The sequence below is a fragment of the Mesoplodon mirus genome, assembly GCF_964341445.2.
Source record: "Mesoplodon mirus genome assembly, chromosome: 18".
NCBI lineage: Eukaryota > Metazoa > Chordata > Mammalia > Artiodactyla > Ziphiidae > Mesoplodon > Mesoplodon mirus.
Genome location: NC_138994.1, coordinates 25,192,501 through 25,217,177, shown reverse-complemented (window position 1 = coordinate 25,217,177; position 24,677 = coordinate 25,192,501). Strand labels below are relative to the sequence as shown.

At 51.7% G+C, this 24,677-nt stretch overlaps 2 protein-coding genes and 2 pseudogenes across 5 annotated transcripts; 2 read left to right on the top strand and 2 right to left on the bottom strand.

The window, feature by feature from the left end:
• Nucleotides 1-687: 687 nt before the first annotated feature.
• LOC309793375 (uncharacterized protein) lies at nucleotides 688-3,910 on the top strand (the record flags this gene model as incomplete). The annotated part of the gene is made up of 6 exons (XM_082603845.1): nucleotides 688-783; nucleotides 1,149-2,071; nucleotides 2,334-2,522; nucleotides 2,962-3,159; nucleotides 3,322-3,470; nucleotides 3,717-3,910. 6 exons carry the CDS (start codon nucleotides 688-690, stop codon nucleotides 3,908-3,910), a joined length of 1,749 nt encoding a protein of 582 aa, XP_082459971.1.
• A 1,062-nt stretch (nucleotides 3,911-4,972) lies between these two features.
• Nucleotides 4,973-11,242, bottom strand: LOC309793374 (uncharacterized protein SPEM3-like; annotated as a pseudogene). Its single transcript has 6 exons — nucleotides 11,047-11,242; nucleotides 8,469-8,557; nucleotides 8,287-8,304; nucleotides 8,081-8,138; nucleotides 7,761-8,011; nucleotides 4,973-7,434 (listed from the first exon to the last, which is right to left on the bottom strand). The product of its transcript is annotated as an uncharacterized protein SPEM3-like (transcript).
• Nucleotides 11,243-11,257: 15 nt separating this feature from the next.
• On the bottom strand, nucleotides 11,258-14,854 carry LOC309793373 (annotated as a pseudogene). The gene is made up of 5 exons: nucleotides 14,851-14,854; nucleotides 14,514-14,570; nucleotides 14,379-14,395; nucleotides 12,693-13,870; nucleotides 11,258-12,539 (listed from the first exon to the last, which is right to left on the bottom strand). The product of its transcript is annotated as an uncharacterized misc_RNA (transcript).
• Nucleotides 14,855-16,058: 1,204 nt separating this feature from the next.
• Nucleotides 16,059-24,458, top strand: LOC309793627 (acetylcholine receptor subunit beta-like; the record flags this gene model as incomplete). Of its 2 annotated transcripts, XM_082604255.1 has the most annotated exons (11): nucleotides 16,059-16,116; nucleotides 16,202-16,341; nucleotides 16,931-16,975; nucleotides 17,513-17,622; nucleotides 17,727-17,835; nucleotides 18,201-18,348; nucleotides 18,811-19,020; nucleotides 21,922-22,145; nucleotides 22,640-22,821; nucleotides 23,153-23,300; nucleotides 23,605-24,458. In XM_082604255.1, 11 exons carry the CDS (start codon nucleotides 16,059-16,061, stop codon nucleotides 23,716-23,718), a joined length of 1,488 nt encoding a protein of 495 aa, XP_082460381.1. In that variant the 3' UTR covers nucleotides 23,719-24,458. The 2 variants fall into 2 exon arrangements, with proteins under 2 accessions (XP_082460381.1, XP_082460382.1); XM_082604256.1 differs by lacking the exon at nucleotides 16,931-16,975.
• Nucleotides 24,459-24,677: the final 219 nt, after the last annotated feature.

The following is a 24,677-nucleotide window of genomic DNA, read 5'->3' as shown; positions in this document are numbered from 1 at the left end:
AGGATGCAGAATTAATATTTCCCTTTCTGTATTCTAGGAGGGCTTTTTCGGGAGAAGGCGACCACTTTGGCTTAGGGATATGTATAGGCCTGTCAGCACCACACGCAAGGAACACATGGCCCAAAAGCTACACGACAGGGAGTCTTCTGATGAGGATGAGATATTTCTGTATCCCAGCAGGAGGCCCAAACTCATCATCCAGAGCTCACTGAGGAGGCTGAATCTTTACCCAGCAGGAGGGCCCTGCTCAGCATCCACAGACCCCTGAGGACGTTGAATCTTTTTCACCCCAGGCAGAGGCCCAGGCTCAGCATGCAGAGCCCACTGAAGAGGTAGAACCACCTCCACTTCCGCAGGAGGCTCCATCTCAGCCTTCAGAGGCCCCTGAGGAACTAGAAACTTCATGTCCTCAAGAGGCCCTCACCCAGCCTTTGGAGACACTTAAGGAGGTTGTAGTTCGACTAGAAGCACATCATGGGGTAAATGAAGCTCAGCAGTCACACTTGTACAATGTCACTGTTAAATCTCTGGCTCTGGCACTTCCCATAAATCCACAGGTCACTAAAGAGGTTGAACCTTCTCCAGTCCAGGAGGAGACCCCATCTCAGCCTCCAGAGCGCCCTGAGGAGATTGAACCTTCTCTACTCCATCAAGAGGCCCCAACTCAGGCTCCAGAGAGCCCCGGGGATGTTGAACCTTCTCCCGTCCAGCAGGAGGCCCCATCTCAGCCTCCAGAGCACCCTGAGGAGATTGATCCTTCTCTACTCCATCAAGAGGCCCCAAGTGAGGCTCCAGATTTCCCTACTGAGTATGTACTCCAAATTCCAGTGACTGATGAGGTAGCAACTCTACCTGGCGTTCAGCGTCATGCTCATTCAAACTTGCCCAGTGTTCCACTTCAACCTCTGGATTTGGAATTTACCATCAATCCACAGGCCACTACGGAAGCTGAGTTTCCTACAGCTCAGCAGGAGGCCCTGGCTCCACCTCTTGAGCATCCTGAGGAGACAGGATCTTCTCCAACCCAACAAGAGACCACAGCTAGGCCTCCAGAGCCTCCTGGAGAGGATGAGCCTTCAAGGGAGCAGTAGCAGCCAGCTCAGCCTTCTGAGCCTCCTGGGGAAGTTGAACCTTCTTCAACCCAGCAGGAGCCCACAGGTCAGCCTCCAGAGCCTCTTGTGGAAGCTGAGCCTTCTCCAAGTGAACAGGAACAACCGACTCAGCCTTCTGAGCCTACAGAGCCTCCTGAGAAGGTGAAAGCAGCAACCCAGCAGGAGACCCCAGCTCAGCTTTCAGAGTCTTTTGGAGAAGCTGAAACTTCTGCAACCCAGGAGGAAGCCTCAGCTCCGTCTCTAGAGCCTCCTAATGAGGCAGAATCTTCTCCAACCCAGCAGGGGATCCCAGCTCTGTCTCCTCCGGAGGTAGGACCTTCTGCAACCCTGCAGGAGCAACCAGCTCAGCCTCCAGAGCCTTCTTCAGGGGAGGTGGAACCTTCTCCAACTCAACAGGAACAGCCAGCTCAACCTCCAGAGCATCATGAAATGACAGTTTCACCTCCAAGTCACCCTCATGCTCAGCATTCAAAGTTATCCAGTGTCGCTGTCAAACCTGTAGATGTGGAGCTTACCATCACAAAAGAACCCACTCCAGAGGTGGGACCTTCTCCAAATCAGCACAAGCCTTCAGCTCAGCCCTCAGTGCCCCTTACTAAAGCAGAATTTTCTACAGCCCAGCATGAGGCCCCCACGCTGCCTTCACAGCCACCTGAGGAGTTTGAACTTTTGCCAGTTCAACAGGAGGCTCCAGCCCAATCTCCAGAAGCCGGTTCACATAATAAACCTTCAGTACAAGAGGAGACCCCAGCTCAGTATCCAGAGCATCCTGGAGAAGAAGTTATTCCTGCCACAAGCCAGCAGGAGGCTCCAGATCAGCATCCACAGGCTCCTGAGGTTGTACCTTCTCCACCTCAGCAGGAAGACACAGCTCAGCATCCAGAGTGTCCTGGTGAGGTTGAAGCTGCTCCAACTCAGTCTCCAGAGCTCTCTAATGTGACTGTAGTTTTCTCTCCATAGCGTCATGTGACAACAGTTTCTCCTCTAGGTCAGGATCAAGCTCAGCTTCTGCAGCGGCCCAATGTCACTGTTAAACCTGTGGATCTTGCACTTATCGTAACTCCAGCGTTCACTAATGGGGTTGAAACTTCTCCACCCCAACAAGAAACCTCGGCTCAGTCTACAATGTCCCCTGAGCAGTTGGTACCTTTGTCAGTTCAGCAAGAGGTTTCAGATCAGCATGCAACCCCCTGTGAAAATGTTGAACCTTCTCCGGTCCAGCAGGGAGCTCCAACTCAACCTCAAGGGCTTCCTGAGGAAACTGAACCTTCTCCAAGCCAGCAGGAAAGCTCAGCTCAGCATCCAAAGCCCACTGAGTGGGTTGCACCTTCTCCAGTCCAGCATCAGCACTCAAGTCAGCCTCCAGGGGCCTCTACGGATGGTGCAGCTGAATCTTCAGCGCATAATGAAGTGACATTCTCACCTCTAGGTCCCGGTGGAGTTGAACATCCAGTGTTGCCTAACATCACAGTTCAACCCGTGGATCTGGTGGTTCTCTTAACTCTAGAGCCCACTAAAGAGGTTGAACATCCTCCAGTGCAGCAGGAGGACCCTACGCAGACTCCAGATCCCCCTGGAGGGGTAGAGCTTTCTTTAGTCCAGGAGGAGGCCCCAGCTCAGTCTCCAGTTCCCCAGGGGGGCTCAGCTCCATCTCCTGAGCCCCCTAAGGAAGTGATACCTTCTCCCACACAGCAGGAGTTTCATGCTCAGTCATCAGAGCTCCTTGCAAAGGTGGAACCATTTCCAGTCCCTCAAGGGACCTTTCCTCAGCTTCTACAGCCCCATGAGAATATGGAATCTTCTCCAGTCCAACAGGAGTTCCCAGACCTACCTCTGGAACCCCTTAAAGAGACAGAACCTTCTCCAGCCCAGCAGGAGGCCCCATCTCAGCCTCCAGCGCCACCCAAGGAGGTTGTAGCACAAACTCCAGTGCATTATGGGATGACAGTTCCACACTAGGACAGGATCAAGCTCAGCATTCAAACTTGCCCAGTGTCACAGTTAAACCTTTGGACCAGGGGCTTCCCACAGCTCCAGAACCTACAACGTAGGCTGAACATTCCACAGCCCTGCAGCAGACTGCAGTTCCTCCAACTTACCCTGAGGTGACATTTCCAAATCCAGAGCAAGTTCAGGCTCAGCATCCAACCTGGAGTGAGGCCACAGTTCAACCTTTGGACCTGGAACTTACGTTAACTCTGGAATCCAGTATGGAGGTTGAACCTTCTCCAACCATGCAGCAGACCCAAGCTCAGCCTCCAGAGCTCATTAAGGAAGTTGTAACTCAATCTCCATTGTATCCCGAGGTGACAGTTCCAGCACCAGATCAGGATCATACTGAGCATCCAACATCACCAAGTATCACAGTTAAACCTTTGGACCTGGAGCTTACCACAACTCCAGAACCTACTAAAGAGTCTGAACATTCTACAGCCTGGCAGAAGACTACAGCTCCCCCTCCAAAACACCCTGAGGTGAAACTTGCACAACCAAACCTGACTCAAGTCACAGTTCCACCTGTGGACCTGGGAGTTAACATATCTCAGCAACCAAAGCCATCTGAGACAGTTCTTTTTCCTTTGACTCAGTATTCAGTATCCACAGGTCTTCCTGCTGTAAAATATACCCCAGAAAAGAAACAGCCAGAACAGAATGCCACCAAAAACATCAGCATATGTGAGCTCTGTACCTGCAAAAATGAGACGCTGTCGTGTGTTGGTCTCAGCCCAAAGCAGAAGCTCCGCAGAGTGCCTGAGCCAGAGCCTAACGCCTACAACGGCACCTTCACCATCATGTAAGAATCGCCTTTCCTCATTTGTTCTCTGCATCCTGCCTGACATGGCAGCCTTTCTTCAGGTCTTCCTGGGTCCTCCTTATGTCCCCAATCCACATTGACTGACTTTCTGTTTCCACCTTTTGTTTGTCTATGATTCCTTATCTTCATTCTCCTTCTTACTATTTTTCCCTCTCGTCCAGTCTTTTAATTGCCCTTATTTTTCCCCCATTGTTTAATTCCCTAACATCTACTCTTCTCCCATCTTTACTCCATCCTCTTTATAGGAACATGTCCCTCTCCCCATCTCATTGGTGGTAATACAACAAAGTGGTTAACAGTAGAGATTCCGGAGCCAGACTACCTGGGTTTGAACCCAGGTCACTCATTTATTAGCTTTATGACACAATTTCCTATCTGTAAAATGGGGATTATGGTAGTTATCATCTCATCTCATAGGATGACTCTTATGACTCCTCAACAGAATTGGATGCCAGGGAAATTCTGTTCCCTGAGAAAGAGAATTTTTAACTTTTTAACTTAATTTTTAACAGAATTAATTTTCCTTAATTTTAAATAATTTACATTCTAATAGGCATTTGGCTAGTGGCTACTGTAATTGACAATGCAGCTCTAGGGCCTTGGGGATAATGGATTTAGCTAGACAGCGAGGGAGGGAAAGCAGGGATAGTTTAGGTCCTCATCAGGCCCTGTGGGATGGGGCTGGGGTGGATGTCCTCAAAAATCCACAGAACACTTCTCTTGTCTCTTTATTCCTCATGCCTATCTGTCCCCTCTTTTTCTAGGTTTCTCATCACACACTGATATCCCCACTCCTTGACGGTCTCCAGTGAGTTGTTGGATGTCTCTCAGTGAAGGCACCTGGGAGACAGAGCTTCACACTTGTCCCTGTCTGCTGTCTCTGGCGGGTGTCAAAGACCACACGCCCTAGACAGAGCTTCGCACTTGTCCCTGCCTGCTGTTTCTGGCGGGCGTCAAAGACCACACGCCCTAGCCGGGTGCCTGAACCAGGACAGTAGGGCTTCCAGCTGGTTTTGGGAGGCGTAGACATCTGGCGATAGTTCTGTCAGGCTGGAGGAACTGTATCAATGGGGTGGTACATCCAGTCTTGGCTGCCTGTTCGCTGCAAGGAAGTTAGCAGGTCATTGTAGGCCAACTGAGCCTTGGGAGAGCAGGAGTTGTGACTGGGTGGGACAGAAGTCCATGGTATGTGCTGCCCTGCATCCCCCTTTTGAGGAACTGTCTCAGATATGAATGACTTTTGGGTCTGATGTGGGCCCAAAACTTGGACAGAGTCAGTTCCCAGAGGGTTCTTGTGGAGGCCAGGGTTTGGGATAAGGCATGAGTTGTTATGGAGGCCTGGTCTCTTGGATAAGCCAGAGTCTTGAGTAAGGGCTGGACCCTTATGGGGGCCAGGATCTCAATTAATTCCTGAGTACTTGTGGAAGTTAGGGTCATGGGTATATTCTGAGCTCCTGTAAATTCCAGCATCTTAGGTTAGGCCCCATCTCCTTTTGACTTCAGTGGCTTGGGTAAGGCCTGGATTCTTATGGAGGTCAGAATCTTGAGTAAGGCCTTGGCTTCTGCAGACACCAGAATCTTGGGTCAGACCTGGATTCTTGTAGTCTCCTGAGTCTTGGGTAAGCCTTGAGCCCTTATAGATGCGAGGGGTTTGCACAAGGCCTGGGTTCTTATGGAGCCCAGATTCCTGGCAAAGGACTGAGCTCTTGTTGATTGCAGAGTCTTGGGCAATGTATGGACTCTTCTGTGGCCCAGAGTCTTGGGTAAAGTCTGGACTCCCAGAGACTCCTGAATCTTGGGCATTACCTGTACTCTTGTCACATCCAGAATCTTGAGAAGGGTGTGGGCTATTATGGAACCCTGCTTTTTGGGAGAGCTCTTGACTTTTATAGAGTACAGTCTCTTGGTTTCACTCTAGATTCCTATAGACTCCAGAATCGTGCATAAAGCCTGAGCTCCTATTAATGTAAGAAGTTTGGAGAAATGATGTGTTCTTGCAGAGACCAGAGGGTTGGGTGAGATATGGGCTTCTAAAGAAACGTCCATGTAGAGTAGAACCTAAGATCTTCTGGGAGCCAGAATCTTGGGTAATGACTGGATTCTTCTGAAGTTCAGAGTCTTGGGAAAGGCTTCGATTCTTGCAGAGGTAAGGGTCTTGGGTAAGGGCTGGAAGCTTGTGGAGGCCTGGATCTTGAGCAAGGCCTTGGTTCTTGGGGAGGACTGGATTTGGGGTAAGTCCTGGGTTTCTGGAAACTCTACAGTCTTTTGAACAGCCTGGGGTCCTTTGGAGGATAGAGCCCTGGTTGAGGACTAGACTCTCATGAAGTTCAGGGGCTGGTTTTGGGTTTGGGAAGTAGTGGATAACTGGGGAGGGATGGGGCCCTGGGGAGAGAGGACAGACTGAGGAGACTTGGAGGTTGGGGGAAAGGTGGGGGTTTGTATTAAGGTGGAGGGCTTCTGGTGGTTGCTGTGTTGATGAAGGACAAAGGATCTGGGAGAAACAAGAGGCAGAGAAAGAGTGCATGGGGGAGGCATGGTGCATGGTGAGCTCTGGGCACTGGTCAGAGAATGGAAGCAAGGTTGAGAAGGTGCAGCATCCTTGGAGTACACCAGGAATTTGGGGTACACTGGAGTCTGGGGATCCGTGTTTCTCTTCTCAGACCTGCAAGGATGGAAGCTACAGTAAGGGAAGGTCTTGGACTGTACAAATTTGTCTTTGGCATCATTTGAGATCTTCCATTCCATATTCCCCAACTCCACGTAACCCAGTATGGATCCTGTGGAGGGCTTGGCACTGTCCCCACTACATTGCTTCAGTGTTTGCTCAGCTGTACCAGAGCTCACCAGACCATGCCCCTCTTGGGGCCTGGAGAGGGTACCCAAGTCATTTCTGGACTACCCAGAGTTCTGAGTGGGACACACATGGAATAAGTTCTGCTTTACACTGCGGGCGTCTTAGACCACATGGCCGGAGGAGAGGCCTTGGCTGAAGGCAGACAAGGTAGAGGGAATAGAATCTAGGATGGGGGTAGGGGTGGTGGAAGGGACTGGAGTGGTCGTCAGGGCCATGACCAGCGCTGGGACAGAGGTTGTGGCAGAGATCGGGACAGGTGCTGGTGTAGTGGCTAGGGCAGGAGTAGTAGCAGGGGCAGAAGTTGGGGGATGGACCAGTGTGTTGGCATGGGTATAGGTCAGATGAGCATGGGTCAGGGTGCAGAGAGAAGTATGGCCCAGGGACTGGACTGGGGCATGTGAGGGGGCCTGGGCTTGGGCCTGGGTTGGGGTATGGGCTGAGGTATGCTCAGGGCCATGGAAATGGGCAGGGCTGTGCTGAGGGCTGAGGGCTGGGGCGGGGGTCTGAGCCTGGTGGGTGGTGTGCGCAGGGGGCTGGAATGTGGAGCAAGTCTGGGCCTGAGGTGGGGCGTGCTCAGAGGGGTGGGTGGAGGAGAAGGTCTGGGCTTTGGCAGGAGTGTTCCCAGTGGGGTGATCTAGGGAGAAGGCCTGGGCCTTGGAGGAAGTGTGCTCATGGGCGTGGCCTCAGGAACAAGTCTCGGCCTGGTGGGGGTGGGGGGGGCTTGTGCTCAGGAGGAGAAAATTTGGGCCTTGGCAGGAGAATGCGCAGGGAGCTGAAATGGGGGTCAGGTCTTGGCCCGGGCTGGGGCCCGGGCTGGGTCATAGTCTGGGGTCTTAGTCTTGCTCTCTTGGGGCAGGCGGAGTGGAACCACATCCACCTTGCTCATCCTGCGGATCTTGGAAGATGTCTCTTACCTGCAGTTAAAGGTGGCTTGGGACTTAAAGGCTGTGACCAGAGGGGCCTCCCCAGCTCCCACTACCCCCTCCTTCCACAGTCCCCGTGGAGCCTCCGTGGAAGCCCGAGCCCGTCCACACTGAGGCGGCATCCAGCAGCACTTAGAAGCCATCTCATCATCTGTTTCTGGTATCCAGGAGTCAAGGTGGTTTGGGTGCCCGAGCAGGAAGCTTGGGCGATGGCGGAAGCGGGGAGGAACTCTTGAGCACAGGTTCTTGGGATCCACGGAGCAGCACATGCACATGCGATGGCTGCCTACACAGCTGGCTTGCTTGTCTGCGGGGAAAGGCGAGATGGGACCGGGACAGGCCCACATCCCCTTAGCACACGCTGGTGTCCACTCACCTTTGGGGAAAATATGATTGAAAAGTGCCCGCAAGGGTCCCTTCAGATGCCTCCATAGCTGAAGAAAGCAGGGGACGGGGGAGGCCGGGAGCAGGGTGAGCCCTGGAATCCAACCCTTGCCCGGCCACACCCCAGCAGCCCTCCCACCTCAGCCCCTTCAAGACCCTAGGGCTCCCCCAACCCCACTGCCCAGATCCTGCCCTGACCAGAGTCACCACGTTGACCTAAGGAAAGAGAAGGGATCGTAAAAGGCGTGATCCAGGGCTGGGGCAGGGTGAGGCGGAGCTGAGAGCTGCAAGTTTCCGAAGGCTGGGATGGTTACTTACCAAGCAAAGTCCTTGGCCTGGAGGAGATCTGGTCCTGGCTTGGGACCTTCACTCCAGCTCGCCTGCACACCCAGCTCCTGGATCAGCTGGGTTAGTTCTTGCTGCTGTTCCCCAGAGCAGAAGTCGATGTCCGTGAGCGGCCGGGCAGGGGCTGGGCGCGGTGGGCCCCACCAGGGAGCACTCCCCCAGACCGCAGAAGCCATATGGCTCTGTCGTTTTGGAGCTAGGAAATACACAGAGGGGAGGAAGCCCAGACGGGCCGTACCTTTTGCTGCGGAAAACTGGCCCCCATTCTTTGCTCTTCCAGAGGCCAGGAGAGTTCCCAAGACACAGTGCGCCAATGGGTCTGCAGACGAAGGGCCCTATATTTAGTCTTGAAAGCGAACAAATAAATACCTCCTCCGTCCTTGCCCTTTCCTCATATGCTGGTCCCCGTCCCCATGGAACGGTTCACCTGACTCAGCAGGTAGAAAGTAGCTGTTTGACCCCTCTGAAGGAATGCAATAGCCTCCTTCACTGCCCCTTGCCTACGTCCTCTTACCTCTTTTTCAGAAGAGGGTAGTGGTTTGCGGCTTCCCTCTTAGCGTTAGCTACAAAGGCTGGGAAGTGAATGGAGAGGAAGATTCAACAGGTAACTTCTTCCTGCTGCCGGCAAGGCCACGCCCCTAAATTATAACCACGCCTCTTTTGGGAGACTGTCGGGGTGGTTCCGGACCAGCCCGGCCTCCAGTCAGAGTTCAGTCACTCCTTTCGCTCTGCGGAGGTCTCGCGGCTATCCTGTGAGTTGTAGTTTGTCTTCAAAGCTACCAGGGCGTTGGGGCCACGCACCCACATCCTTTCCCGTTCCCTTGAAGTAGTGCCTGATGGAAGTTGTAGTTTCTATAGAGATAAACTATTCTGTGTCTTTACAAGGTCAGGTCAACCGCACAAACACTCCTTGGGGTTAGAACAGAGGCCTAATAGGATGGATCTGAATAGCAAACAATAATGAGGGGCATACACTAGGGCATGCGGGGAAATAGGGGACTCTACATCTCACTTGGGAGTAGAGGCACCCTGGTCATTTGAATCTAGAAGGGTTCTTGCGTGCAATTATAACTTCAGATAGAGATGAGACTGCAAGCCTAGAAAGGTTGCACATGACTTGCCCAAGGTCGGAGCTGAGCCAGAGAGGTGTTGGAAATGGGCTCTCCAGCTGGGACGTATCTCCTTGGAATCGGTGGTGGTAACGTTAGACAAGAACACGCCGATAGTGTGCATGTAGTGACCCAGGGATGGACATCTGACTCAGCGAAGGGACATATTAGTGTTGCCCACCTCAGACACACAAGTGGTGGCAGGGAAAACACTTTGGAATCTCGCAGCCTATGTATGTATACAGAAGAGTTATCAGGACTGAAAGTCAAGGCCAGAGGAAACCCCAGCTGGGCTAGGGCAGGGCGATGAAAAATTATCAGGGGAAGGAAATGGCTTTCAGCAAACAGTGCTATCATGGACACAGCTTAAGTCCAGGATGAAACTAGGAGCCAGAATAATAGGACAGAAAGATAGGACACCAGAGACATGCTCACAGATTAGACCAATGCATACTGGACCAGGAATTCTTACATTCCTTTTTCCCAGGGTTCTGTCTCCACAGTGAACTAGGCCTAAGTCCATGGGCAAGAAAATTAAGTGCAGACACCTCGAAAAAATTAGAGGCCTATGAAGGAGGGGACCCTCAGAATCCAGGCCTCAATTTGGGGAGCCTAAAACACAAGGTTTCCTACTCACTGACAAAGAGAGGTCTTCTCCCTCAGTAACCAAGAGCCCCAAACACAGCCCAGCATGTGGGGGCAAGTTTCCATACATGTGGTCGTGACTCAAGAGACCAGATGAGGAAAACTGAAGCCTGGGCTCTTTCTCACAGTCTGGGGAAATCAGGCATTGGGCATCCATCCCTACATGTTACCTCCTCCCCAGAGGGTGGCTTCTGAGCCACCCTAAAAAGAACTAAGTTCTCTGCACTCTGGGGGAGCTTTAAGATTCTGGGGGTGGGTGACAGGGAAAGGAAAATTGCTCTAAACTCTAAAGCACTGCTCTCAGTAGCATTTTCCATGATGATGGAAATGTTCTAAATCTGTGCCGTCCAATACAGTAGCCACTAGCTCCATGTGGCTACTGAGCACTTAGAAGATCATGGCACTGAGGAACAGAATTTTTTTTTTTTGGCCAAGCCATGGAGCTTGCGGGGTCTGAGTTCCCCAACCAGGGATTGAACCCCAGGCACAGCAGTGAAAGCACCAAGTCCCAACAACTGGACTACCAGGGAACAGAATTGGATGCCAGGGAAATTCTGTTCCCTGAGAAATAATTTTTAACTTAATTTTTAACAATTAATTTTCCTTAATTTTAACTAATTTACATTCTAATAGGCATTTGGCTAGTGGCTACTGTAATTGACAGTAGCAGCTGTAGGGCCTTGGGGATAACAGCTTTAGCTAGACAGCGATGGAGGGAAAGCAGGGATAGTTTAGGTCCTCATCAGGCCCTGTGGGATGGGGCTGGGGTGGATGTCTTCAAAGACCCGCAGAACAATTCTCTTGTCTCTTTATTCCTCATGCTTATCTGTCCCCTCTTTTTCTAAGTTTCTCATCACACACTGATAACCCCACTCCTTGACAGTCTCCGGGGAGTTGTTGGATGTCTCTCGGTGAAGGCGCCTGGGAGACAGAGCTTCGCACTTGTCCCTGCCTGCTCTGAACTGTCTCTGGCAGGCGTCAAAGACCACACGCCCTAGCCGGTTGCCTGACCCAGGACAGTAGGGCTTCCAGCTGGTTTTGGGAGGTGTAGACATCTGGCGATAGTTCTGTCAGGCTGGAGGAACTGTATCCATGCGGTGGTACACCCAGTCTTGGCTGCCTGTTCGCTGCGAGGAGGTTAGCAGGTCATTGTAGGCCCCCTGAGCCTTGGGAGAGCAGGAGTTCTGACTGGGTGGGAGAGAAATCCATTGTATGTGCTGCCTTGCATCCTCCTTTCGAGGAACTGCCTCAGATATAAATGACTTTTGGGTCTGATGTGGGCCCAAAACTTGGACAGAGTCAGTTCCCAGAGGGTTCTTGTGGAGGCCAGGGTTTGGGATAAGGCATGAGTTGTTATGGAGGCCTGGTCTCTTGGGTAAGCCAGAGTCTTGAGTAAGGGCTGGACCCTTATGGGGGTCAAGATCTCAATTAATTCCTGAGTACTTGTGGAAGTTAGGGTCATGGGTATATTCTGAGCTCCTGTAAATTCCAGCATCTTGGGTTAGGCCCCATCTCCTTTTGACTTCAGTGGCTTGGGTAAGGCCTGGATTCTTATGGAGGTCAGAATCTTGAGTAAGGCCTTGGCTTCTGCAGACACCAGAATCTTGGGTCAGACCTGGATTCTTGTAGTCTCCTGAGTCTTGCGTAAGTCTTGAGCCCTTATAGATGCGAGGGGTTTGCACAAGGCCTGGGTTCTTATGGAGACCAGACTCCTGGCATAGGCCTGAGCTCTTGTTGACTGCAGAGTCTTGGGCAATGTATGGATTCTTCTATGGCCCAGAATCTTGGGTAAAGTCTGGACTCCTAGAGACTCCTGAATCTTGGGCATTACCTGTACTCTTGCCACATCCAGAGTCTTGAGAAGGGTGTGGTCTATTATGGAAGCGAGTTTTTTGGGAAAGGCCTTGACTTTTATAGAGTACAGTCTCTTGGTTTTGTTTTAGATTCCTATAGACTCCAGAATCATGCATATAGCCTGAGCTCCTCTGAATATAAAGAATTTGGAGAAATGATGTGTTCTTGTGGAGACCAGAGGGTTGGGTGTGATACGGCCTTTTCAACAAACGTCCATGTAGAGTAGAACCTAAGATCTTCTGGGAGGCAGAATCTTGGGTAATGACTGGATTCTTCTGAAGGTCAGAGTCTTGGGAAAGGCTTGGATTCTTGCAGAGGTAAGAGTCTTGGGTAAGGCCTCGAAGCTTGTGGAGGCCTGGATCTTGAGCAAGGCCTGGGTTCTTGGGGCTGCCTCGGTCTCGGGTAAGGCCTAGGTTCTTGTGGAGGCCTGGGTCTTGGATAAGGCCTTGGTTCTTGTGGAGGACTGGATTTGGTGTAAGCCTTGGGTTTCTGGAAACTCTACAGCCTTTTGAAGGGCCTGAGGTGCTTTGGAGGACAAAGCCTTGGTTGAGACCTCGACTCTCATGAAGTTCAGGGGGTTGGGGCTAGTTTTGGGTTTGGGAAGTAGTGGATAACTGGGGAGGGATGGGAACCTGCGGATTGAGGACAGACTGAGGAGACTTGGAGGTTGGGGAAAAGGTGGGGGTTTGTATTAAGGTGGAGGGCTTCTGGTGGTTGCTGTGTTGATGAAGGACAAAGGATCTGGGAGAAACAAGAGGCAGAGAAAGAGTGCATGGTGGAGGCATGGTGCATGGTGAGCTCTGGGCACTGGTCGGAGAATAGAAGCAAGGTTGAGAAGGTGCATCATCCTTGGAGTACACCAGGAATTTGGGGTAGACTGGAGTCTGGGGATCCGTGTTTCTCTTCTCAGACCTGCAAGGATGAAAGCTACAGTAAGGGAAGGTCTTGGACTGTACAAATTTGTCTTTGGCATCATTTGAGATCTTCCATTCCATATTCCCCAACTCCACGTAACCCAGTATGGATCCTGTGGAGGGCTTGGCGCTGTCCCCACTACATTGCTTCAGTGTTTGCTCAGCTGTACCAGAGCTCACCAGACCATGCCCCTCTTGGGGCCTGGAGAGGGTACCCAAGTCATTTCTGGACTACCCAGAGTTCTGAGTGGGACACACATGGAATAAGTTCTGCTTTACACTGCGGGCGTCTTAGACCACATGGCCGGAGGAGAGGCCTTGGCTGAAGGCAGACAAGGTAGAGGGAATAGAATCTAGGATGGGGGTAGGGGTGGTGGAAGGGACTGGAGTGGTCGTCAGGGCCATGACCAGCGCTGGGACAGAGGTTGTGGCAGAGATCGGGACAGGTGCTGGTGTAGTGGCTAGGGCAGGAGTAGTAGCAGGGACAGAAGTTGGGGGAGGGATTGGGGCACAGGTTGGGGGATGGACCAGTGTGTTGGCATGGGTATAGGTCAGATGAGCATGGGTCAGTGTGCAGAGAGAAGTGTGGCCCAGGGACTGGGCTGAGGCATGTGAGGGGGCCTGGGCTTGGGCCTGGGCTGGGGTATGGGCTGAGGTATGCTCAGGGCCATGGGCCTGGGCAGGGCTGTGCTCAGGGGTGAGGGCTGTGGAGGGGGTCTGAGCCTGGGGGGTGGTGTGCTCAGGGGGCTGGAATGTGGAGCAAGTCTGGGCCTGAGGTTGGGCGTGCTCAGAGGGGTATGCGGAGGAGAAGGTCTGGGCTTTGGCAGGAGTGTTCCCAGTGGGGTGCACTAGGGAGAAGGCCTGGGTCTTGGCGGAAGTGTGCTCATGGGCGTGGCCTCGGGAGCAGGTCTCGGCCTGGGGGTGGCGTGTGCTCAGTGGGATGGCCTGAGGAGAAGGTCTGGGCCTTGGCAGGAGCATGTGCAGGGAGCTGCACTGGGGAGCAGGTCTGTGCCCAGGCTGGGGCCTGGACTGGGTCATAGTCTGGGGTCTTAGTCTTGCTCTCTTGGGGCAGGCAGAGTGGAACCACGTCCACCTTGCTCATTCTGCGGAGCTTGGAAAATGTCTCTTACCTGGAGTTAAAGGTGGCTTGGGACTTTAAGGCTGTGACTGGAGGGGCGTCCCCAGCTCCCACTACCCCCTCCTTCCACAGTCCCCGTGGAGCCTCCGTGGAAGCCCAAGCCCATCCACACTGAGACGGCATCCAGCAGCACTTAGAAGCTGTCTCATCATCTGTTTCTGGTATCCAGGAGTCAAGGTGTTTTGGGTGCCCGAGCAGGAAGCTTGGGCAATGGCGGAAGTGGGGAGAAACTCTTGAGCACATGTTCTTGGGATCCACCGAGCAGTGCATGCGATGGCTGCCTACACAGCTGGCTTGCTTGTCTGTGGAGAAAGGCGAGATGGGACAGGGCCTGGGGTTCTGAGGGGCTGAGAATCAAGGCAGGGATAGAAGAAAGGGGACAGGCCCACATCCCCTGTGCACATGCTGGCGCCCACTCACCTTTGGGGAAATATGGTTGAAACCTGCCCGCAAGAATCACTTCAGTTGCATCCAGAGCTGAGGGAAGCAGGGGAGGGGGGAGGCCGGGATCAGGGTGAGCCCTGAAATCCAACCCTTGTCCGGCCACACCCCAGCAGCCCTTCCATCTCAGCCCCTTCAAGACCCCAGGGCTCCCCCAACCCCGCTGCCCAGATCCTGCCCTGACCAGTCACCACGTTGATCCCCACGTTGAGCAAGATGAAGCTGACCAGGATCAGAAGAATTGAGTCTCCTAGGTCTTGGCATTTCCTGGGGGTGGTGCCAGAGCACGGCTGGGCTCAGTAATGGGTTTGCTCACCCATGGCCGGACATCCCAGGACTGTCTGGGTCCCCTGGCCTCCATATGTATACTGGGAACCAGACTGGGTCATAATAGGGCAGGTGGTGGGGTCACCGTGAGGGAGGGGGACGAAAAGCAGGGCCCAGGGTGGCATTCCCTGGTTACCAGGGTCAGGTAAGCTGAGCCTGGACAGTCAAACAGGGCCCGGAGGCCGGCACACCTCCTGTCGAGCGGATTACTTCCTTCTGAATCTCAGCTCTAGGACATAGACCACGACTCTCAGCCCTTCCCTCTAGGATGGAACTAGAGCCTATATAGGCATGTTATTGCTCTAGATTAAGAGTTCTAGACCCACGCTCCCACCTTCTCTATTGATACCTGTTAAGCAGGAGCTCTGGAAAGGAGCCAGCTATGATTCACAAAGAACTAAGTTCTGGATGGATCAAGAACCACTTCTTGTTTTCCCTAGACAATTTTCCAAAAATCTTATTCTTCCTATAGAATGCTAACCTTATTTTTTTACATGCAGTTTCTAGCTCCTGCAACTCAGCTGGGGTCCTGCCAGGGAACAGAGGCTGAGGAAGGGCAGAGGAGTTTCACAAGGAATCCCTGGCTCATAGAAGGGCAGCTAGGATGGGAAAGGGGCCAGAGCCATGGCATGGCTGGACCTGTGCCTGGGTTGGGAGGGACATGAACACTTAGCTACCTCAGCAGGAATTCCTTCCAGGTCCCCTTTAAAGCTGAGGTCTTTAGGGTAATGGGTCTAGAATAAAAAAAGACAAATGGGACATAGCTTTGAGCCCCCTCAAATGAGGAGATACCAATTCAGCAATAAGTCCCACCCTTCTCCCCTACAGGTCAGGCCAAGGAGGGTGAGGGCCTCTTGGTCTCTAGACCACATACACCCCTCCAGCTTCTCACTGAATAGAACTTGCTTTACCTCAGCTGGCTGTTAGGTACCCAAAAAGGCTCTGCTCCCGGGGGACCAGTCTCCACTCCATGCTTTCTCAATTAAAGACGATTTATACAATTGAAGTGTTGTCTGCCATCTGTGGGTAGCAGGCTTTGGCAGTTGCTCGGGGAGGGATGAAGTCCCAGGGGCGGGGCGGGTAGGCTAGTGGCTGCCCCCCAATAACAGGTGCACATTCCTGGGCGCCTCGTCACTTCCCCTGCGCTGCTGTCCTGGCGGCTCACCCAAGGGGACTCACTGAGCGACGCTGCGGGCTATGACCCCAGGGGCGCTGGTGCTGCTGCTGGGGGCGTTGGGGGCGCCTTTCGCCCCGGGTAAGTCTGGGCCTCAAAGGGACAGTGACAGGGCCAGAGGTCGTGGCCGGGCACCAGGGTTTCACTCAGTTCTCTCCTCCTCCAGGCGCCCGCGGCTCGGAGGCAGACAGCCGAGTCCGCGAGAAACTTTTCTCGGGCTATGATAGCTCGGTGAGGCCGGCGCGGGAGGTGGGAGACCGCATCGGGGTCAGCATTGGTCTCAGCCTAGCGCAATTAATCAGCCTGGTGAGGGCGCACGCGGGGAGTTGAGGTCTGGCCCACGAGCCGGCTGGGATGCGTGGCTTTAGGCAGGGCGGTACCAAGGGACCACTGGGGACGGGGTCCGGGGCGAGGCCAGGCTGGGTGACTGACGGGCCATTAGTAGAGATTGGGTCGAAATCGGACCAATGGACAAGCTGTGGGCGTGGCTGCTGGACGGGCCAGGATTGAGCCGGGCAGGATGATGAACGGGCCTGTGGGCGGATCTCAAAGTGGAGCTGGGGCCGATGGACAGGCCAGAGAGCGGACCTTGAGGCGGGGTCACAGGCTGGGGCGGACCTTGGTGCCGGACAGGGTCAATAAACAACAGCGGGCAGAGATTCACTCCGGCTGGGGCTGGGACAGATAAATGAACTAACTGGCTGGCTGTATGGCCAGCAGGACGTTTACGAGATAGAGGCGGAGCTTAAGCCAACGCAGTTTATAGGAGGTGGGGCTTGAACCGAAGAGGGTGCGACTCAGAAAAAGAGGGGAGTTTCCAGGGAGAGTTTACCCACCGAGCCCCTCATTTCCCTACACTGCCATCATATCTACCCTTTAAACTTTTCCCTTCTAGAACGAGAAGGATGAGGAGATGAGCACAAAGGTCTCCTTAGACCTGGTACGGAGACCCCCGCAGGGTGGAAAGGGCGGGCGTCCCGCTGCCTTTACAATTTCCTCGAATGTCCCGCCCAGTAAGATTTTTTTTTTTTTTTTGCATCACGACCTCAGAAAACACATTTATAACTGAAACAGAAGCTTCAGGAAACAATACCTGTCTTTACTATGGGAGCTGTATTCCATGCATTTTTCATTCTAAAAATTTTTTAACACTGGTTTGGGGCCACTCATTTGATTCCGGACCTATGAAAAGGGTCGTTAACTGCAGTTTGAAAACCACTGTTTTAGAGGCTAGCGTACAACCCCCTCGTTTTTACAGAAAAAAGAAATTGGGGCCCGATGAGAGAGAAGGGGAAATTAGTTGATAGGGTCCCAAAGAGTGTAGCTGGAGTCTTAAACAGAGCCCCGGCCTCCGGAACCACAGACCATGCCTGCGCGGCTCTCCTCCCTTGCATTCCCTGCCTGGGCTTCCTTCGCACATCCCAAGACTTCTTCCAGCCCCCAGCCCCAGACGGCCCCTCAGCCTCTGCTTCCCTAGGAGTGGACTGACGACAGGCTGAGCTGGGACCCTGAGGAGCACGAGGGCATCGCTTCACTCCGCATCACTGCCGAATCCGTGTGGCTACCAGAAGTGGTGCTCCTAAACAAGTAAAGATGTTCCCAAAGTCTGGGAGGTGGGGCAGGGCCTCTGGAGGGGCGCGGCCTCCGGAGGGAGGGGCCTGATCCCAGATGAGAAGATTCTTTCCCTGAAGCAACGACAGAAATGTTGACGTTGCTCTGGACATCAGCATCGTGGTGTCCTCCGACGGCTCCGTGCCCTGGCAGCCCCCGGGCACCTGTCGCAGAAGCTGCAGCATCCAGGTGTCCGGGCCCCACCTGGGAAGCTCAAGGTGCTCCTAGAAAGCCTCACTCGGATATCCCTCCTCCATTATCCCCATGACCCTCACGTCTCTCTTACCCTTCTGATTTTCCGTTGAGTTTCATCTTCTCTGTCCACTTTCATTGACTTCCAGTCTTCCTCAGTGACCGCCCCCCTCCATTGTCCATGACCTCCCCGCATAACCTTCTTATTCCTCTGTGACTCCACTTCTCTGGGATCTTCCCCTGGTGGTCCCTATCTCCCTAGTGCCCCACATCCTCTGACCCCTGTCTGCCCTGTGACCTCCCCAACTCCCCCAGCCCTGACCAGCTCTCTGGCAGCTCTAGTGACTCTCCACTCCATCCCGGTCACCTACTTCCCCTTTGACTGGCAGAACTGCACCATGGTGTTCAGTTCCTATAGCTATGACAGCTCAGAAGTCAGTCTGCAGACCGGCTTGGGTCCCGATGGGCAGGAGCGGCAGGAAGTGCACATTCATGAAGGCACCTTTATTGGTGAGTGGGCATGGCTCCCATGTCCATGGGCTTTATGATTTCCAGTTTCTAACAGGCTGATAAATATACTCCATCAGTGAGTCCCTGTGGGTTCAGCAAGATAGGTGTAACTGTCTATATTTTATGGTTATGGAAATTGAGACTTGCTCAGATTTATTAGAGATGGGCTGTCCAGCCCAGGGACCGTAGCTAGCCCCTTATTACATCAGTCCCCCCTGCTCTAGGATGTGGCAGAGAAAGCCATATCTGGGAATTCCCTGGCGGTCCAGTGGTTAGGACTCCACACTTTCACTGCTGAGGGCCTGGGTTCAATCCCTCGTTGGGGAACTAGGATCCCACAAGCAGCGCAGTGGTGCAGTGAGGCAAAAAAAAAAAAAAAAAAAATGATAGCCGTATCTGGCACCAACAAAGACAGGTTCCACATCTGTGTCACCTTCTCTTCTCCCTCCCCCGCCCCCCACGAGAATGGTCAATGGGAGATTATTCACAAGGCTTCTCAGCTAATCCAGCCTCCAGTGGATCCTAGGGGAGGGGGGGGAAGACGGCGTGAAGAAGTCACCTTCTACCTCATCATTCGCCAGAAGCCTCTCTTTTACGTGGTCAACGTCATTGCCCCACGCATCCTCATCACTCTTCTGGCCATCTTCGTCTTCTACCTGCCACCGGATGCAGGTAAGAGGGGAAGGGGCCCAGCAGTCCTTCTTACCAATTGCTCGGGTTCTTCCTCTTCGCCTATAATACAGGGAAGGTTTTCGTGCCAACTGAAGCCTTCATGAACTGTGCTTCAGCAATCTGACTCAGGTTTTCCTTTCAGGAAGAACCTTTGCCTTTGCATCCAGATTTCCCCTCCAACCTCAAGCTCTACCTCCCCTCTGCTGCTCACTTCTCTGCACCCAGTAACTTCTGAACTCTTCCCTTCAGAGTCCTAGGATCTCATCCTTGGAACTGCCACTCCTTTGACCAACAAACTCCCAGGCTTAGCTAACGCTTCCTTTCCCTTTCCCCATTCCTGGCATCCTCCCTCCCCCACTTGTCAAATGCCGCCTACTAGTACCTTAACCTCCTATCTCCCTTGGAAATAATAGCCAACATTTCTCTGGGAGACAGCACAATATGCTAACAGAGTAACCTTGGGCAAATTCCTTAATCTCTTAGTGTCCTGATCTGGAAATAGGACAGTCGTTGTCCCTCCCCCATAGGACTATTTTGAGGATTAACTGAGTTAATAGAACTATGCCTGGTACTCTGTAAGCTTTGTGTAAGTGTAGGTATAGTCTTTTCTAATTTTAAGCACTTGCTATAAGATAATACAAACAATGTGTTACATATATTAACTCAGTTCTAATCTTCACAACTCTGTGAGGTAAGTACTGAATTGTCTTCCCGTTTCACAGAGGCTAAGTGAGTTGAAGTCATTCACCTGACATTACACAGAGAGAGGCAGTGTTGCTATTCCAACCCTGCTTAGTACTAGTCTGATTCAGAGACTGATATCCTAAACACTCATATTCAAAACATGCTTTCCTGGGAGTTCCCTGGTAGCCTAGTGGTTAGGATTCTGGGCTTTTACTGCTGTGGCCTGAAAAACAAAACAAAACAAACAAAAAACACACGCTTTCCTTCTCTGTGTAATCAAGCCCTCTCTCAGTCTAGGGAAGGAGAGTGATGCATCTCTAGAACACACTTCCACATGTAACTTCTCCTTCTTCCTGGAGCAAGGTAAATCTTGGGACCCAATATTAGAAGACTAAAGTAGAACAGACCATAATAGTTATTTATTTCAATACCTTCCATGAAGTTTTCAGTGCCTGTTGTATGCCACAGTAATAACCAGCCACCTGGCATATTCTTATATACTACGTTTCATTTTCAGATCCTTCGATTTGCTATATAGTTCCTGCTACAGGGGTTGGCCCATTCATTCATTTAACAATATTTGTTAAACATCTGTAATGTGCAAGGCACTGGGAATGCATCAGTGAATAAAACAGACAAAATCCCTGCTCTTGTGGAGTTTATATTCTAGTGGGGGAGACAGTCAGTAAACAAAATAAATAAACCCATTGGATAGTATATTATTATTTTTTAAATTAATTAATTAATTTAGGCTGCGTTGTGTCTTTGTTGCTGCGTGGGGGCTTTCTCTAGTTGTGGAGAACAGGGGCTACTTTCGTTGCAGTGCACGGGCTTCTCATTGCGGTGGCTCCTCTTGTTGTGGAACACGGAATCTAGGCGCACGGGCTTCAGTAGTTGTGGCACCTGGGCTCAGTAGTTGTGGCTCACGGGCTCTAGAGCACAGGCTCAGTAGTTGTGGTGCACGGGCTTAGTTGCTCTGCGGTATGTGGGATCTTCCCGGACCAGGACTCAAACCCGCGTCTCCTGCATTGGCAGGCGGATTCCTAACCACTGTGCCACCAGGGTAGTCCTAGATAGTATATTAGGAGAGGTCAATTCCTAAGAAGGAAAAACAGGAAAAGGGTTTGGGGAGGATGAGAATGGGGGTAGGGGTTGCAATTTCTTTATTTATTTAAACAATTTTATTGAAATATAGTTGATTTACAATGTTGTATTTCATTTCTGCTGTACAGCAAAGTGACTCATTTATATATATTTTTTTTTTTTCATATTCTTTTCCGCTATGGTTTATCACAGGGGTTGCAATTTAAAAATAGGATGGTCAGTGAATGCCTCACTAAAAAGGGAATGTTTGATCAATATTTGAACAAAGACTTGAAGGAAGTGAGAGAATGACCCTGGTAGATATCTGGGGGAAGAAATTACCAGGAGGAGTTAACAGTGAATGCAAAGGCTCTGAGGTGGGCGTGTGCCTTGCATATTCAAGAAATAACCAATGAAGTAATAACTGAAAGAAGTAAGCAAGAGAGAAAACAGTATGAGATGTAGTCAGAGAGCAAATGGGAAGGCCTTGTAGACTTCAGTAAGGACTTTTATGCTAAAGGCTATGGGAAACCACTGGAGTGATATGATCTGATTTACCTTTTAACGGGATCAATCCGGCTGCTCTGTTGAGAACAGTCAGCAGGGGGGCAAAGGATGAAGCAAAGAGGAGGCCTTTATAATAACTCAGATCTGAGGTAATGGTGGCTTGTACCAGGATGGTAGTGGTAGATGGGATAAGTCATCAGTTTCAGGATATATTTTGAAGGTAGAGCCAATAGGGTTTCGTATGGATTGCATATGGGATGAGGGAGAGGAGAGCTGAGAATGATTCCGAGGGATTTGGCCTGAGCCACAGGAAAGATCGAGTTGTCATTTATGAACTGAGGAAGACTGTGGGGGGAGTCGGTGGTGAGGGAATTAAGTTTTGGACATGTTAAGTTCGAGATGTCTATTGGACACCCAAATGGAGAGGTTAAGTAGGCAGGTGGATACAAGTGTGGAATTTAGGGGAATCAGTCCAGGTTGGAGGTATAAATGTAGGAGTTATTTGCATGCAGTTGGCCTTTCCAAAAGCCTGTCCTTGAGTGGGCTGGAAACACGGTCACTGATTATGCCAGGGAGATTGCTTTCTGGCAAAGCCTAATCCTTCCGCCTTCCCTTCTGTCCCCCAAGTAGAGCAGATGGGGCTCTCGATCTTTGCCCTGCTGACCCTTACTGTGTTCCTGCTGCTGCTGGCAGACAAAGTGCCTGAGACCTCCCTGTCTGTCCCCGTCATTATCAAATACCTCATGTTTACCATGGTCCTCGTCACCTTCTCAGTCATCCTTAACATCGTAGTCCTCAACCTGCACCATCGCTCACCCCACACCCACCAAATGCCCCTTTGGGTCCGTCAGGTAAGAAGATCTCCTCTCCAACCTGTGTTAACTCTCAATCCTAGTATTTGGCTTTTTGTCCAGGTATCGCTCCTCACTCCCACCAACTTTCAACCTTCCCTTTCACAGACCTGAGGGAGAACTACAACTCCTGGTAGAGTGTCAAAGTGCCAAGGTCTTTGGGTGTTGAAATGTTGCCCAATTAAATTTATCCTCCCATCATTAACATTGCGTAGATCCCAGACTCTCTTCATCAATACTGCCCATCGTGGGTCCCAAGGAAGCATTCTCAGGGTTAGGTACTATCAGGGTGGAAGCCCTCAGCACTTTTCTTTCCAGTCAGGATGCCTCCTAACCCACTTAAGAACTCTTGGGCTGTGTAGTTGCATTTCATCTGTGGGACGCATGCACGCATGCACAGGAATGGGCACGTGCCGTGGGGGTGGTTGGCGGCTTCCCTTCTGGTCTGAAAGCATAAGAGCCCCCTCCAAGACGCCTCTTCTTCTACTCTGCAGATCTTTATCCACAAACTGCCTCCGTATCTAGGTCTGAAGAGACCCAAACCTGAGAGAGACCAGATACCGGAGCCACCTCCTATACCTCTCAGGGATTCTCCAGGAAGTGGCTGGGGTCGGGGAACAGATGAATATTTCATCCGCAAGCCATCACAAGATTTTCTCTTCCCCAAACCCAACAGGTAGTATTTACTCCCCATCCCCCACGTAGAAGGGAGAGGGAGAACTACAGTTCCCAGAAGACTGTGCGGAGGCAGGCGTCCTAAGCTCCCGGAGGATGTCGTGGTTGAGCATCATGGGAGTTGTAGTACCCCTTCTGTTGCCCCGGCGTAAGGGAATAGGAGGAATTGCGGAAGGCTAGAGAGGTCGCCGCTGTCAGAGAGAACCTAAAGGGCTCTCTCACGTTTTGAAACCTGGATGGGCGTTGGAGGAGGGAATTGGGGCGGGGCCTAGAGCACCCGCACAGGCCGTCTTTGCGCCACGGTCGTGGCCAAACAGACTCGCCTCTTCCAGGTTCCAGCCTGAACCGTCTGTCCCGGACCTGCGGCCATTTATCGATGGTCCAAGCCGGGCTGTGGGCCTGCCTCCCGAGCTACGGGAGGTCGTTTCCTCAATCAGCTACACCGCTCAACAGCTGCGGGAACAGGAGGACCACGACGCGGTGACTCCAAAGAGGGTGGGCTAAGGCAAGGCCTGGGTGGCCTTGGCTCCACCCGCAAACTTAGGCTCCGCCCCCAGCACTCGATTTTATTTCTGATTGGAAGTTTGCCTCACTTGGTCCCGCCCCCTGGCTTCCGACTTGTTCTTTACTCACATCCGTCGCCCGCAGTTTCGCTCTCTGCTATTCTGCGGGCCCGGCCTTGTCTCAAAGCCGTGGTTGGAGGACCTGGGTGCGGTACACGGCCTTTGGGCCGCCTTCCCTGGGGGTCTGGAGCTCAGGAACAGTCTCCTGTTCCTACCCCCAGCTGAAGGAGGACTGGCAGTTTGTGGCCATGGTGGTGGACCGCCTCTTCCTGTGGACCCTCGTCATCTTTCTGGATGCCACGTACCACTTGTCCCCTCCCGACCCCTTTCCTTGAGGACGAGAGGACCGAGACCGAGGTCCTCGGCCAGTTGAATTGAGAGTTTGATAGTACTCTCAAGTCCTATCCCTTTCTGCATCTTAACTGCTTCACTAGGAGTCCAATCCTCTCCTCATTTCGTTTCTAGGGAGGAAGCCCAAGTGGGACTGGGCAGCTGGGAGTCTTGGGCCCACCTGAAATGCACTATCCGCTTATTTACTCTTTGGCTTCTTGAAGAAGCTCCATTGGATATTCACATCTAGGTTGGCAATGAATGGAACAAAGAACAAGAACTAGATTGTAAGCCTTCTGAGGGCAGGAACTATGGCTGTTCACTGTAATATCCCCAGCACCTAGCACAGATCCTAACCTATACAGCCGGTACCTCTGATTGAATGAATAGGGAAATTTTTTTTTCTGTAAGGAAATACAGTAAGTAATAGTGCTTATGTTTGCATGTTGGGACTAGTGGTCGTTTTTTCTTTGTTTTGACCTTTCTGTAGTTTATTGTATTTTGTAATATGTATTATCTTTAGGATAAAAAAAGGTTCTTTCTAAAAGGATGCATTTGTAATGAGGATAAAAAAGCACACTGTAAAAACCTCAAGTTCCAGCTTTGGTGCTCAAACTTTGGACAAGCTACTAAACTGCTCTGTGCCTCAGTTTCTCCATCTGTAAAATGAAGCGAATAATAGTATCTGCTCCCTAGTCTGAGGATCATATGAGAAGATGAGAACAAAAGCATTATACAGTATACATCAGAGGTTACAAACTGGTGTGTTTTGTTTGGCCCATGTTGTTGGCCAGCAGAGTTTAAAATTTGAATTGGTTTGCTACTTTTAAAATGTGGATATTTCACAGAGAAATTTGGATTTCTGGCTTCTCTTGAAACTTTTAGAGAACTACAGGCTAGTTCTAAGAAGCCCAACAGGCTACATAAGCTGCCCTAATGTCTCGAACAATGAAATGGAGGAAAT